The 14,381-nt window shown below is 47.6% G+C and overlaps 1 protein-coding gene across 1 annotated transcript in view; it reads left to right on the top strand.

Annotated features, from left to right (window-relative positions):
• mrgbp (MRG/MORF4L binding protein) overlaps positions 1-8,681 on the top strand; it is a 10,903-nt gene extending 2,222 nt beyond the window's left edge. The window contains exons 2-5 of the mRNA XM_048550335.2: positions 186-307; positions 2,053-2,134; positions 5,817-5,891; positions 8,032-8,681. Of these exons, the coding sequence (XP_048406292.1) occupies positions 186-307; positions 2,053-2,134; positions 5,817-5,891; positions 8,032-8,204 (452 nt within the window). The 3' untranslated portion in view covers positions 8,205-8,681. The remainder of the gene's footprint in view (positions 1-185; positions 308-2,052; positions 2,135-5,816; positions 5,892-8,031) is intronic.
• Positions 8,682-14,381: the final 5,700 nt, after the last annotated feature.

Below are 14,381 nucleotides of genomic sequence, written 5' to 3'. Positions count from 1 at the left end.
TGCTCAGTGGATGGGCTGAAGGGCCTTTCTGTGCTGTATGACTCTATCTCTTAGCTGAGCAGGGGAGTTTTTTCCTTTTGCCCTGGTTCAATGTGTCTCCCTCAGCACCAACTCTCCAAGCAGGCTAGTTGGTAATTCAGTTCAGTAGTGAATAACTGCAGATTTCTGTCTTTCTCCCTCAACAGGAGTGAATCGGCACTTCCACATGATCTGTATTCGGGACAAATTCAGCCAGAATATCGGGCGTCAAGTCTCCTCAAAAATTGTTTGGGAACATTTGAATGTCATGTATGACATGCAAGCACTGGTATGCAGCAAGTTATGATGTGGTTTTGGTTTGGGGTCTGAGATAATGGGAACTGCAGATGCTGGAGAATCCAAGATAACAAAGTGTGGAGCTGGATGAACACAGCAGGCCAAGCAGCATCTCAGGAGCTCAAAAGCTGATGTTTCGGGCCTAGACCCTTCATCAGAGAGGGGGATGGGGAGAGGATTCTGGAATAAATAGGGAGAGAGGGGGAGGTGGACCGAAGATGGATAGAGGCGAAGATAGATGGAGAGGAGAGTATGGGTGGGGAGGTGGGGAGGGAATAGGTCAGTCCGGGGAGGACAAACAGGTCAGGGGCAGGATGAGGTTTGTCCAGGGATGCCACACTCGAAGAAGTTACCCTCCTCCCTCCGGACTAACCTCAGGGGATCTCTCTCCCACTGCAACTCCCCTCTCCACCTATCTTCTTTTCTCTCCATCTTCGGTCCGCCTCCCCCCCACTCCCTATTTATTCCAGAACCCTCTCCCCATCCCCCTCTCTGAAGGGTCTAGGCCCGAAACGTCAGCTTTTGTGCTCCTGAGATGCTGCTTGGCCTGCTGTGTTCATCCAGCTCCACGCTTTGTTATCCTGGTTTGGGGTCTATTGGGTTGAAGGGTGAATGTTCACTTGGAGAAGTCTGCTTATACCCACGCAGTAACACAATAGCAATCAATTACAAACATGGTTGTATTTCATACTCATTGATCATTTACAGTATTATACGTGAGGAGTCAGATACTTGTGTAGAAATCCCTCTAAATCTTCAGCTGTTCAATTTAAAATTATGCCAGGTGGTGAAATTTGATTTCAGTAAAAAAAAACTGGAATTAAAAGCCAGCCAATGTTAATTGTGTCATTGTCAGTTAATGTAAAAACCCGTCCTTTAGGGAAGCATATTTACCTTCACATATTGTGACTACAGACTTGCAGTGATAAGTGTTGGCATTGTTGCCATCATCAGGCTAACCTTTTAATTCCAGATTTTGTTGAACTTAGGTTTCACCATCTGTCATGGTGGGATTCAAACCCGAGTTCCGGGAACATCAGCCTGGGGTGGGAGGTTGTGTTCCTACTCCAGTTTATTATGTTGCCCCCTTTTTTCAAGGGCATAGGGATGGACAACAAATACTGGCCTTGTCACTGATGCCCAAATCCCAACAGAGAATTTTTAAGAAGTGATTATATATTGTGAAAATTTATTAGTCACGGGTTTCATTCTATTTCACAGGAGCAATTCTCAACAAAAACTGACACTCGATATAACAGAAAAGATATCCAAAAGTTGAAAGTGCATTTTCCCCGGACACTCCATTCCCACGAGTCTAAGCTCATGCCATTGTTGTCTATTGCACCCTCAGTGACCAGGGTTTCAGCTGCCTGACTCCCACGGTCTGGGAGTTCCTGTTTACTGTATCCGTCCATGCTTGGGGGTTGTTTAGAATATACAAAATAGTTACAGCATTACATTTTATGAAGTGATTCCACCTTGCATTTATTAACTATCAGTGCTATTCACATTTTGGAGAAAGGAATGGGAGGTTTGCAAAGTGTTATTTTATTAAAAGCCACTTATCTTTTACAGCCAACAAAAGTTTACATCAGTATAGCACTGCAGCACAACAATACATCATACTTCACAGGGCTGTCTCTGCGTTGTGTTCATCTGAAGCACTTTGCAAAGGTTTACAATGTAAAAGATGTTATAGCTGCTATTTTCATTCCTTTCTTATTCACTGTTTTCCAGCATGAATCTGAAATCCTCCCTTTCCCAAATGGTGAGCGGAATTTTGTTCTACCTGAAGACATTATTCACGAAGTAAAAGAAGGTAAGGAGCTGTGAACAAGCAGATTTATCCTTTTCCTGGGCTTGCAACTCTTTGTAAAGTTCACATTTCTAACCCGCCTCAGTCACAATCCTGTATACTGGAAGCAAAGGTCACAGTGAGGACTGAACTTCACAACTGTCATGGTCACCCCGTGTTGCATGGAGATTGCTGTTACCACCAACCCCGCCCCACCAAAACCCCCAGCACGGGGGTCACCGCAACCACCACACCTCTGCTGTCCCCCCGTGCCCCCCCCCCCCAAATGTGGGGGTGCTGTCGCAACCTCTCCTCCCTCTGTGTGGGGTGGATCACTGTCAACCCCTTGTGTGGGGAGGGGCTGGGGATTACCGTCAGCACCTTGTGTGGGGAGGGGCTGGGGATCACCGTCTAACCTTGGCGTGGAGAAGTGGGGGGGTGACTACTGTCTACCCCTGGCGTGGGGAAGGGGGGAGACTACTGTCTACCCCTGGTGTGGGGAGGTGTTGGGGGGAGATTACTGTCTACCCCTGGCGTGGGGGGGAGATTACTGTCTACCCCTGGCGTGGGGGGGAGATTACTGTCTACCCCTGGTGTGGGGAGGAGATTACTGTCTACCCCTGGCGTGGGGAGGTGTCGGAGGGAGATTACTGTCTACCCCTGGCGTGGGGAGGTGTCGGGGGGAGATTACTGTCTACCCCTGGCGTGGGGAGGTGGGGGGGGGAGATTACTGTCTACCCCTGGCGTGGGGAAGTTGGGGGGGGAGATTACTGTCTACCCCTGGCGTGGGGAAGTTGGGGGGGGAGATTACTGTCTACCCCTGGCTTGGGGAGGTGGAGGGGGGAGATTACTGTCTACCCCTGGCGTGGGGAGGTGGAGGGGGGAGATTACTGTCTACCCCTGGCGTGGGGAGGTGGGGGGGGAGATTACTGTCTACCCCTGGCGTGGGGAGGTGGGGGGGGGGAGATTACTGTCTACCCCTGGCGTGGGGAAGTTGGGCGGGGGAGATTACTGTCTACCCCTGGCTTGGGGAGGTGGGGGGGGAGATTACTGTCTACCCCTGGCGTGGGGAAGTTGGGGGGGGAGATTACTGTCTACCCCTGGCGTGGGGAGGTGGGGGGGGAGATTACTGTCTACCCCTGGCGTGGGGAAGTTGGGCGGGGGAGATTACTGTCTACCCCTGGCTTGGGGAGGTGGAGGGGTGAGATTACTGTCTACCCCTGGTGTGGGGGGGAGATTACTGTCTACGTCTGGCATGGGGAGGTGTGGGGGGGGAGATTACTGATTACCCCTGGCGTGGGGAAGTTGGGCGGGGGAGATTACTGTCTACCCCTGGCTTGGGGAGGTGGAGGGGGGAGATTACTGTCTACCCCTGGTGTGGGGGGGGAGATTACTGTCTACTTCTGGCATGGGGAGGTGTGGGGGGGGGAGATTACTGATTACCCCTGGCGTGGGGAAGTTGGGCGGGGGAGATTACTGTCTACCCCTGGCGTGGGGAAGTTGGGCGGGGGAGATTACTGTCTACCCCTGGCTTGGGGAGGTGGAGGGGTGAGATTACTGTCTACCCCTGGTGTGGGGGGGGAGATTACTGTCTACGTCTGGCATGGGGAGGTGTGGGGGGGGAGATTACTGATTACCCCTGGCGTGGGGAAGTTGGGCGGGGGAGATTACTGTCTACCCCTGGCTTGGGGAGGTGGAGGGGGGAGATTACTGTCTACCCCTGGTGTGGGGGGGGAGATTACTGTCTACTTCTGGCATGGGGAGGTGTGGGGGGGGGAGATTACTGATTACCCCTGGCGTGGGGAAGTTGGGGGGGGAGATTACTGTCTACCCCTGGCGTGGGGAGGTGTGGGGGGGGGGAGATTACTGTCTACTCCTGGCGTGGGCAGGTGGGGGGGGAGATTACTGTCTACCCCTGGCGTGGGGAAGTTGGGGGGGGAGATTACTGTCTACCCCTGGCGTGGGGAAGTTGGGGGGGGAGATTACTGTCTACCCCTGGCGTGGGGAGGTGTGGGGGGGAGATTACTGTCTACCCCTGGCGTGGGGAAGTTGGGGGGGAGATTACTGTCTACCCCTGGCTTGGGGAGGTGTGGGGGGGAGATTACTGTCTACCCCTGGCGTGGGGAAGTTGGGGGGGAGATTACTGTCTACCCCTGGCTTGGGGAGGTGGGGGGGGGGGGGGGAGATTACTGTCTACCCCTGGCGTGGGGAGGTGCTGGGGGAGATTACTGTCTACCCCTGGCTTGGGGAGGTGGAGGGGGGAGATTACTGTCTACCCCTGGTGTGGGGGGGGAGATTACTGTCTACGTCTGGCATGGGGAGGTGTGGGGGGGGAGATTACTGATTACCCCTGGCGTGGGGAAGTTGGGGGGGGAGATTACTGTCTACCCCTGGCGTGGGGAGGTGTGGGGGGGGGGGGGGAGATTACTGTCTACTCCTGGCGTGGGCAGGTGGGGGGGGAGATTACTGTCTACCCCTGGCGTGGGGAAGTTGGGGGGGGAGATTACTGTCTACCCCTGGCGTGGGGAAGTTGGGGGGGGAGATTACTGTCTACCCCTGGCGTGGGGAAGTTGGGGGGGGAGATTACTGTCTACCCCTGGCGTGGGGAAGTTGGGGGGGGAGATTACTGTCTACCCCTGGCGTGGGGAAGTTGGGGGGGGGAGATTACTGTCTACCCCTGGCGTGGGGAAGTTGGGGGGGGAGATTACTGTCTACCCCTGGCGTGGGGAGGTGCTGGGGGAGATTACTGTCTACCCCTGGTGTGAGGGGGGAGATTACTGTCTACGTCTGGCATGGGGAGGTGTGGGGGGGGAGATTACTGATTACCCCTGGCGTGGGGAAGTTGGGCGGGGGAGATTACTGTCTACCCCTGGCGTGGGGAAGTTGGGCGGGGGAGATTACTGTCTACCCCTGGCTTGGGGAGGTGGAGGGGGGAGATTACTGTCTACCCCTGGTGTGGGGGGGGAGATTACTGTCTACGTCTGGCATGGGGAGGTGTGGGGGGGGAGATTACTGATTACCCCGGCGTGGGGAAGTTGGGGGGGGAGATTACTGTCTACCCCTGGCGTGGGGAGGTGTGGGGGGGAGATTACTGTCTACCCCTGGCGTGGGGAAGTTGGGGGGGGAGATTACTGTCTACCCCTGGCGTGGGGAAGTTGGGGGGGGAGATTACTGTCTACCCCTGGCGTGGGGAAGTTGGGGGGGGAGATTACTGTCTACCCCTGGCGTGGGGAAGTTCGGGGGAGAGATTACTGTCTACCCCTGGCGTGGGGAAGTTGGGGGCGGAGATTACTGTCTACCCCTGGCTTGGGGAGGTGGGGGGGGGGGGGGGAGATTACTGTCTACCCCTGGCGTGGGGAGGTGCTGGGGGAAGGGGGGGGGTGTTCACTGTCACCCATTGGCGCGGGGAAAGGGGGTTGATCGCTGTCACCCTCTGCCGCGGGGTTGGGGTGCGAGAAGGGGGGTGTTCACTGTCACCCCTGCCATGGGGGGTGGAGGGGTTCACTGTCATTCCCTGGCACTGGGAGGGGTGTGCAATCACTGTCAGCTCCAAGTGCGGGGGCCGGGGTGTGAATCACTGCCACCCCGTGGTGTTGGGGGTGGGGATCACTGTCAGCACCTAGTGCGTGGTGGTCAAGGTTCTCCCCCCACCCCTCCATTTCACTTTGAGAGTTTGGTGCATAATGTTTTGAATATTCAATCGCAGGGAAGAGTGGAACGGAGGAAGAACTGAAGGACGAGCACAAAGAGGAGTTGCTGGAGCAGCCACCTGCTGAGGAGGGTATGTACCCAGTCTATTTAACTCTCTCATTCAATGTCACAGTGAAATGGAGCTGAGCTGAGAAAGACATGAGGCAAGTACAGCCTTGTTTTAAAGGCTTGGTGAAATGCCCCAGATGGTGAAGGAAGAATCTGTATTCAGTGAGCTGGTCCTGAGCAGTAATGACATGTTATGTTAGAATCAGCCTCAGGTTCAGGGGCTCATTCAGACAGCACGTCTCTGCAAACTATTAGTCTGTGTGTTCTGTCTGCCGTGATATCAGTGAGGACCGGGAACTCTCACTGTCATAGATTGCTGATTCTGTGAGAGGCTCATACGCAGAGAATACTCAGTGTCAAGAGATACAATCCATCTGCAACTCGAGCAGGCTAAACACTTCCACCTAAGCATGCAGACACACCACAGGCAGGTTGGGAGATGACATGGTGTCCCTGTAACTCTGATGGATTCCCCATGCTAAAGATAAACAGAAATTACTGACTAAACCCGGCAGGTCAAGCAGCATCTGTGGGGATAGAAATGGAGTTAATGTTTCCAGTTTGGTGACTGTTCATCTGAACTGAACAAACCCATAGTAAAAGAGTGGGGATTCACGTTTCCTGCACCACTCGTGTGTTTGTTCTGGTGACTGAGGCTAGTTTACAGATCTGTATTCATACAGTTACACAGAATATACAGCATAAACCCACCAGCTGGTCAATGTCGTTATTTCTTGTCCACATTAGCCTCCACCCACCGAACTGGAGTTCATTAGGACATGAATGAAAACAGTTCCAAGCAGTTACCAGTCATACGTCTCCAGGCAGCCAAGGGTACAAGCCTTCCCTCCTGTCAGGAAGGCTGATTAGGAACAGAGGCTCCTACATCTTCATCACTGGAGACCTTGAATCACTCCAGTGAGGTTGTAACACCGTCAGTACTTTCCCTTATTAATGTGTCCAAACAAACTAATAATGGGCAAAGTTGCAGACAGATACGATTGTTAGTTTAAAACATTTGATATTTTTTGCTGCATGATGCAGCTTTATAAGACTTTGGTTCGGCCACACTTAGAATATTGCATTCATTTACAGGAAGGATGTGGAGACTTTGGAGAGGTTGCAGAAGAGGTTTACCAGGATGTTGCCTGGATTAGAGGGTGTAAGCTGCAAGGAGAGGCTAGAAGAACTCGTTATTTTCTCTGGAGTGGCAGAGGCTGAGGGGAGACTTGATAGAAGTCTATTAAATAATGAGATGCATTGATAAGCTGATGGTCAGAATCTTTTTCCCACCGTTGAAATGTCTAATGCTAGGGGCCATGCATTTAAGGTGAGAGGGGGAAAGTTCAAAGGAAATGTGAGAGGCAAGTGTTGACACAGTGGTAGGAGGGTAGAAAGCACTGCCAGGGGTGGTGGTGGAGGCAATAGGGGCAGTTAAGGGACTTTAAAACACATGAAATTTCAAGCAATGGAGGGACATGGACCAAGGGCAGGCAGAAGGGAGTAGTTTAATTTGGTGGCATGTTCGGCACAACATTGTGGGCCAAAGGACGCTTTCCTCTGCTGGACAGTCCTACGTTCTAATGTCATGTCTTCCAATGAGTTGCTTTTTGAAAGCAGCACCCAGTTTGGAGGCTGGGAGGTCCCACAAATAGCATTACATAATTGCTAATGTTGGTTGAAGAATAAATATTGCACAAGATCAGGAAGCAGTTCATCTGAAGGAAGGCACCTCCTATAGGCCAGCTGTCACCCTCTGACAGTGTGGCCCTCTCACAGTACTGACACTCCAACAGTGCCTGCTCCCTCAGCACTGACCCCCTCTCAGTGCATCTCTCCCTTTCAGCACTGACCCCCCCGAAAGCGCAGCGTTCCCCATCACTGTACCGGTGTCACCCTATACTATGTACCGTATTCTCTGGAGAGGGATTTCAAACCATATCCTCTGTTTCAATATGCGTGTTGCTTGTTGACTGAGAGTTATTCGTGTTGATGCATAGACGTGAAGAAATGTTAGTAATGATAAATGGCTCTACTACTGAAAAATTGACTAAAATATAACACAGCGGAGCAGTTGAATTGAAAATTGGGTTTTAGTGTAACTTGTGGGGATGATTTCAACTCAGTTGAACAAAGATTGATTTTGCTTTTTGTATGTCCAGGTAACATGAAGATGGTGGAGAAGCCAGCGGTGAAGGAGAAGATGCTGGTAGCCGGTGAGCCGGGGACTAAGGAGGTGATCGACAAGCGGAAAAGGAACCGAGCCACTGTGAACCTTCTGAGTGTGAGCAGTAACCCCTCCAGCCCCAGCGGAGCCAAACGCAGGCGTATTTAATCATGCCAGTTACCATCTCAACAGATGTGTGTCAAGGAGCCATGGTTGTTACTTATGGAAAAATCAACATATTGGTTCTCTGGAGTGAGTAGAGAGGGGTTGAGACTCCAACTCACTTGAGGTGACTGTATAAACAGCACACAATGAACTGCCCTCAGGATGCAAAGACTTGACTTTCATCATCCTCTTAGGTTGAGTTGTCATTCTCAGCATGTGATGTTAACAGGAGGTCTGAGTGACATTTTAATCCAGTCTGATAGCGGCCTTTCCAAGGTCTGTGATGTTGAACTAGGAATTAATTTGTTCTGAACTGTTTAGCACCTTTCCGGTTCAGAATTTTCTAAACCGTGTTCACAACTTTTGTGCAGTACAAACTTACGTTTTGGTCTTATCCTGTTCATTCATTATTCCGAGTCATGTTATATTTTGTGGATCCTTTTTCAAGACAGTTCACATTAAAACCAGATTGAAAATGTATTTGTAGACTGTTTGCATAAAATAGAGCCAGAGGTGTATGAAACTTGCGTGGAGTTAAATGCTGACTTAGTTAGGTCAAATTTAACAAGGTTTAGCAGCATCTGTGAAGAAAGAAAATCGGAGTTAATGTTTCAGGTCCGGTGACCTCAGATCGGGTCTTTGGGTCATCGGACCCGAAACGTTAACTCTGATATTTTTTTTCCTCACAGAAGCTACCAGACCTTCTGAGCTTTTTCAGCAACCTCTGGTTTTGTTTCTGACTTGCATCATCCACAGTTCTTTCGGTTTTCAAATTTAACACCCCCAGGAACATAACTCTTATTCAGCACCCAATTCTGCAGAAACAGCATCCACCCATGGGGTTTGTTAAATTGATGAAGCTTGAGCAGGGCTGGTGCTAACTGAGTGTCAAATCGCATCAGAGAAATGTTTCAGTTGATTGACAGCGTGACTGCATCTGGTGATTAACGTTGGTGAAATGTTCCAGTCTATTGCTATTACTGACTTCATGGGGAACATTTCAGAATTGTTTATTTTAAAGTTATATTGAATTTAAAATAGCAATATTATTGTTATGTCAGGGAATGAATGCTCACAAATAATGTAAATCCACATGACAATTATCTTCACTATATAATAGCTTTCACGAGTTTCATGCACAGCAGCTTTATTCTATCATGAATGAACTTGCTAGCTGTTTGGCCACCTCCTGTGTTGTACAATTATAATTCTGGTAATTTATTCTTAATAATTAGATATGTACCTGTTGTTACACTTAAGATACAGGATTGAAGATATCACTTAGATTTTGTCCTCAGGTATATTGACTAGATAAGTCTTGCTAAGTTCTGATGTATATATTGTAAGACTTCTGTGTACTTTGATTTCTTTAATCCTGGAGACTTCAGAGTCCTGTTTGTTCCAAGTTGATTACTTCATGCCATGATTTGCTTACTGAATTACAGCTTCAAGAATATGGACAAAAGTGCTGAATTCCAGATTTGAGGTGAGAGTGACAGCCTTTGACATCAAGGCTGCTTTTGACTGAGTGTGGCATCAAGGAGCCCGAGTAAAACTGGGATCAGTGGGAATCAGGGAGCATCTGACCACCTCTGCTGGTTGGAGTCAGACACAGGAAGGTAGTTGAGGTTAGTGCAGATCAGTCATTTCAGCTTCAGACATCTCCGCATGTGTTCCTCAGAGTAGTGTCCTAGGCCTAACCATCTTCAGCTGCTTCATCATTGACCTTCCATCTACTATAAGATCATAACTGGGGCTGTTCATTGATGGTTATTGCACAATGTTCAGCACCGTTCACAACTCCTCAGATACTGAAGTAGCCCGTGTTCGAATACTGCAAGTCCTGGATAACATTCATAATGCTGAAAAGTGGCAAGTAACATTTGGGTCAACCAAGTGAGAGATATTGACCATCGCCAACAAGAGACGATCTAACTATCAGCATTTACTTTTAAAGGAATCACCATCACTAAATCCCCCACTGTCAACATTATGGGGACTCACCATTGACCAGAAACTCCTGTAAACACAATGGCCACAAGAGCAGATCAGACATTAGGAATACTACAGCGAGTAACTCTTGACTCCTCAGCACATGGCAACAACTCAAGAAGGCAGCTCGCCCCCACCTTCCCAACGGCAACCATGGACAGGCAATAAATACTGGACCAGCCAGCAAGCTCAAACAAAGTCAACCCAGAGCTTTGCCTCAGTAGATTTTCCGTGAATCCATTCACTCAAATACCAGATAAAACCAAGGTACTGCCGATGTTGGCAATCTGAAATAAAAACAAAAGTGTTGGAGAAACAGACTTGACATTTCGAGCCTGGCTATGACTGGAGTTCTGAGTAGGAGTCCTGTTGAATAGTCATACTGGATTCAAAATGTTAAATCTCCCTGTCCACAGATTCTGCTGGACCTACTGAATTTCTCCAGCACTTTGATATTTGAACAATAAAAACAGACTCATCTCCATGTGAATTTTCACGTGCCTGATATACATGTAACCTTGGAGTAAATCCCAAGGTTCACAGCAACAACTTGCTTTTATACAGTATGTTTAATCTCATAAAATCTTCCAAGGTGCTTAAACGTAGCTTATGCTCAATCTAATCTCCTTGTCTGCATCTCAGAACTTACATAATTCCGTACACCGGATTTTAATGGAAATGAAATACATACGTTCTTTGAACATAAACTCCTCAGTAGGTAAATGCCAGAAATTAACATGAAAGAAAGGAACAACAAGCAGCGTCTGTTTACACACAGTAAACATGAAGTTCTGAATGTGACCTTGCACTGTGTGGGGTCAGAGCGTGAATGCTACTGAGCAACACAGCCAGCAGGTTATCTAAGCTTCCCTGGAAAGTGGGTAAAGTGGGGATTTCAGATTGAGAAATCAGCTTTCATTATCCAAAGTTCTGAAATTTCCTATCAATGCAAATAGTTTTGAGTCTGCAAACCTGCTACAGAAACTGGACAGCACCTTCGAGCCTCTGACAAATAAAGCTTACATAACAGTAGAGTATAAATCAGTCCTGGGGTATTCACTTACAGGAGGCAGTTTTAACCAGCTCTCAAATCATACACCTAATGTGAGTGTGGATGTGTGTGTATAGATTGAAAATCTTCAGTGCTTTATTCAAATGTGAATGTCAGTTTCAGTATTTCTTTTTGCAGCATTGTTTGGACGAAGACCTGTTAATTTGTAAACAGGAATGATTCAAGGTAAGTATGGCCAGTTTGAGTAATGGTGTAACATTGTGAGTGTGAATATCACGGGTAGTACAAATGTGGACTGACAGCAGGTGGGATCTGAGTTGGGGAGGGTAACTTTGACTTTAGGGGTAACCTAAACCATCCCTCCCACTGGGGAGTGGGGAATCTCAATGGGCAGTAATAAGGGTTAGAATCTATTTATTTCCATTCTGAAGAAATGTCACTGGACTCTTAAATGTTAACTCAGTTTTCCCTTCATAGTTGCTGCCACACCTGTTGAGTTTCTCCAACAATTCCTGGTTTTGATTGTCAGAAACTATCACTGATTTTTCCCAATCTTACCCAAAGCAGATAGGTCAACTGGGAATCTAACAAGAAACACATTCCTAAACTTAGCACAGACTAAAGATGCTTGACCTTTGCATTTTTACTTTGTAGTCGTATCACAACCTACCAATACACAAGCCCCATTCACCAATGGGACCATCCAGTATAGACCAGCCTCCCTCACTGAGTATACAGTCTGCATCTTATGTGAAAAATTAACATTTTCCTAACTACCATCTGAGGATCACTGAACTTGAAACATGAACTGTGATTTCTCTCCACAGATGCTGCCAGACATGCTGAAATTTTCCAGCAATTTTTGTTTTTCTTTCTGCATCTTCTTTGATTGATCTGTGACCTCACATTGAGCACCCTCTGACCTGTACCGGAATAGGAGGAGACCATTCCTTGTTAGGTTAATTAATTGAACGTATCACTTTTCGGGGAGACAGTGCCAGATTTTCTCCCACATTTCCACACACCACCTCTAATTTTAAGTTATACACTTCTGATTCTGGAGACCACTTTCTCCCTTCCCCCAGTCAGTGGAATTAGTTTCTCTTGCCCGTATCAAATCTTTTGGAGGGTACCACACAGGAATTGGCTCAAGCACTGATTGCTGCAAAGTTTGGAATGTCCATAAATGCGCTGTGCTCAAATACAGCCTTACAGGGACCAGCATATGTGCAGCACCGCAGCTGAACACCAACCCTTACAGAATTTGGACCAGGCTTTGATGACATTGCATCTGTCTCCAGGTTCTGGACCCAGTGTAACGACTCATCCTCGGAAACTCACTGACTTACTGGTTCAATTCCAAGTGATTAAAGCCTGGTTTAAACACCCTGGGCTCAGGCAGGAGACAGTGGGTTCAAATTCCAATCCAGGCATTGAACTCATAAGCCTGGCTGTCACTACCAGCCCAGCACTAAGGGAGTGCTTCACTGTCCAACGGTCAGTGCTGAGGGAGCGTTGCACAAAACTGTTCTGTTGCTGTTATTCTGAACCCTACAAGACCATAAGATAGAGGGGCAGAATTAGGCCATTTGGCCCATTGAGACTGCTCTGGCATTCAACCATGGCTGATATATTTCTCAACCTCTCTCCTGCCTTCTCCCTGTAACTTTTGCTTCCCTTAAAAATCAAGAACCTATCTGTCTTAAATACACTCAATGACTTGGCCTCCACATCCCTGTGTGGCAATCAGGTCCATAAAAATTAAGCATCCATTGGCTGAAGAAATTCCTCCTCATCTCAGTTCTAAAGGGGTTTCCCCTCTGAGGCTGTGTTCCCAGGTCCTAGTCTCTCATACGAGTTGAAACATGTTCTCCACATCCACTCTGTCCAGGCCTGTCAGTATTCTCTGTAAGTTTCAATCAGATCCCACCCACCCCCATCCTTCTAAACTCCATTAAATACAGACCTAAAGTTCTCAACCATTCCTCAAATAACAAACCCTTTATCCCAGGATCATTCTCTGTAAGGCCGTCTCTGGACTCCCTCCAACACCAGCACATCTTTCCCTAGATATAAGGCCCAAACTTGCTCATAATATTTCAAACACAGTCTAACCAGAACCTTATACAGCCTCAGCAGCACATCTCTGCTCTTGTATTCTAGCTGTCTTGAAATGAAAGCTAACATTACGTTCTTACTCATTAAAAATTTATGTATCTCTTCCTTAAATGTACTTGATGTCCCAGCATGCACTGCACTCTGGGGGAGTGAATTCCACAGATTCACAATTTTTTGAGAGAAGTCATTGATCCTCATCTCAGTTTTGTTCCTTATCCTTAACCTCTCATTCTAAATTACCCCACATGAGGAAATATCCTCTCGACATGGATTTTGTCAACCCTCTAGCATCTTATATACATCCATTAGATCTCCTCTCATTCTTCTAAACTCCAGAGAGTACAGGTCTAAACTGCTCAATGTCTCTTCATACTCCTCATCTCTGGCATCACTGTTTTATTATCATACTTTATAACATATACATTGTTTTATAATCCCAGCGAGTGATGATATGGGATCAATCAGATCCCAGAGAGTGAAACCTGGCTTGATAGATAATAAGTTTTATTTTTGTCTTTTTTTTTGGTTACAATGCTGGCCATTCTGCTCATGTGCACACAGATCTGCCAGTGTTCTTTTAACGAAAGCACACGTTTATTATTCAAAGGAATGTAAAATAATTGTACATAAACATTTCAAAAGATGTTAAGCTAAACTGCAAGAAGTAAAATTCAATCTTTTTCACAGCAATGTCTTTTGCAGACACTCAAACTCAGTGTAATAACTTTTTGATTCTTACTTAAGGTTGCAACAGCTTCCTTGGTATCCAGTCACTAAATGTTATTCACTTCATTACCGACTCTGTCGGAGCTATGCAGCACTATTCACTACCTTTTCCAACTGAATTTCAAGAAAAGCACTAATTAAATTAGTAAAACAATTTCAAAATGTCATTCCAACTCTGAAAGCATGCACTGCCACAAAAAATTATCCCTCCACTGGTATGAAACCTCTTCCCAACTGAAATCTGGTTGGGGCCCTGGTCTGTCTTTCAACATGTCATAATCGCTCAACCTTGTAAACATTTCAACGATTCACTCCCCAAGTAATTTATCTAA

Source organism: Stegostoma tigrinum, chromosome 19 (genome assembly GCF_030684315.1).
Source record: "Stegostoma tigrinum isolate sSteTig4 chromosome 19, sSteTig4.hap1, whole genome shotgun sequence".
In the NCBI taxonomy this organism is placed as follows: domain Eukaryota; kingdom Metazoa; phylum Chordata; class Chondrichthyes; order Orectolobiformes; family Stegostomatidae; genus Stegostoma; species Stegostoma tigrinum.
Note: the sequence above shows the minus strand (reverse complement) of the source record. Positions and strands in the feature narration are given on the sequence as shown.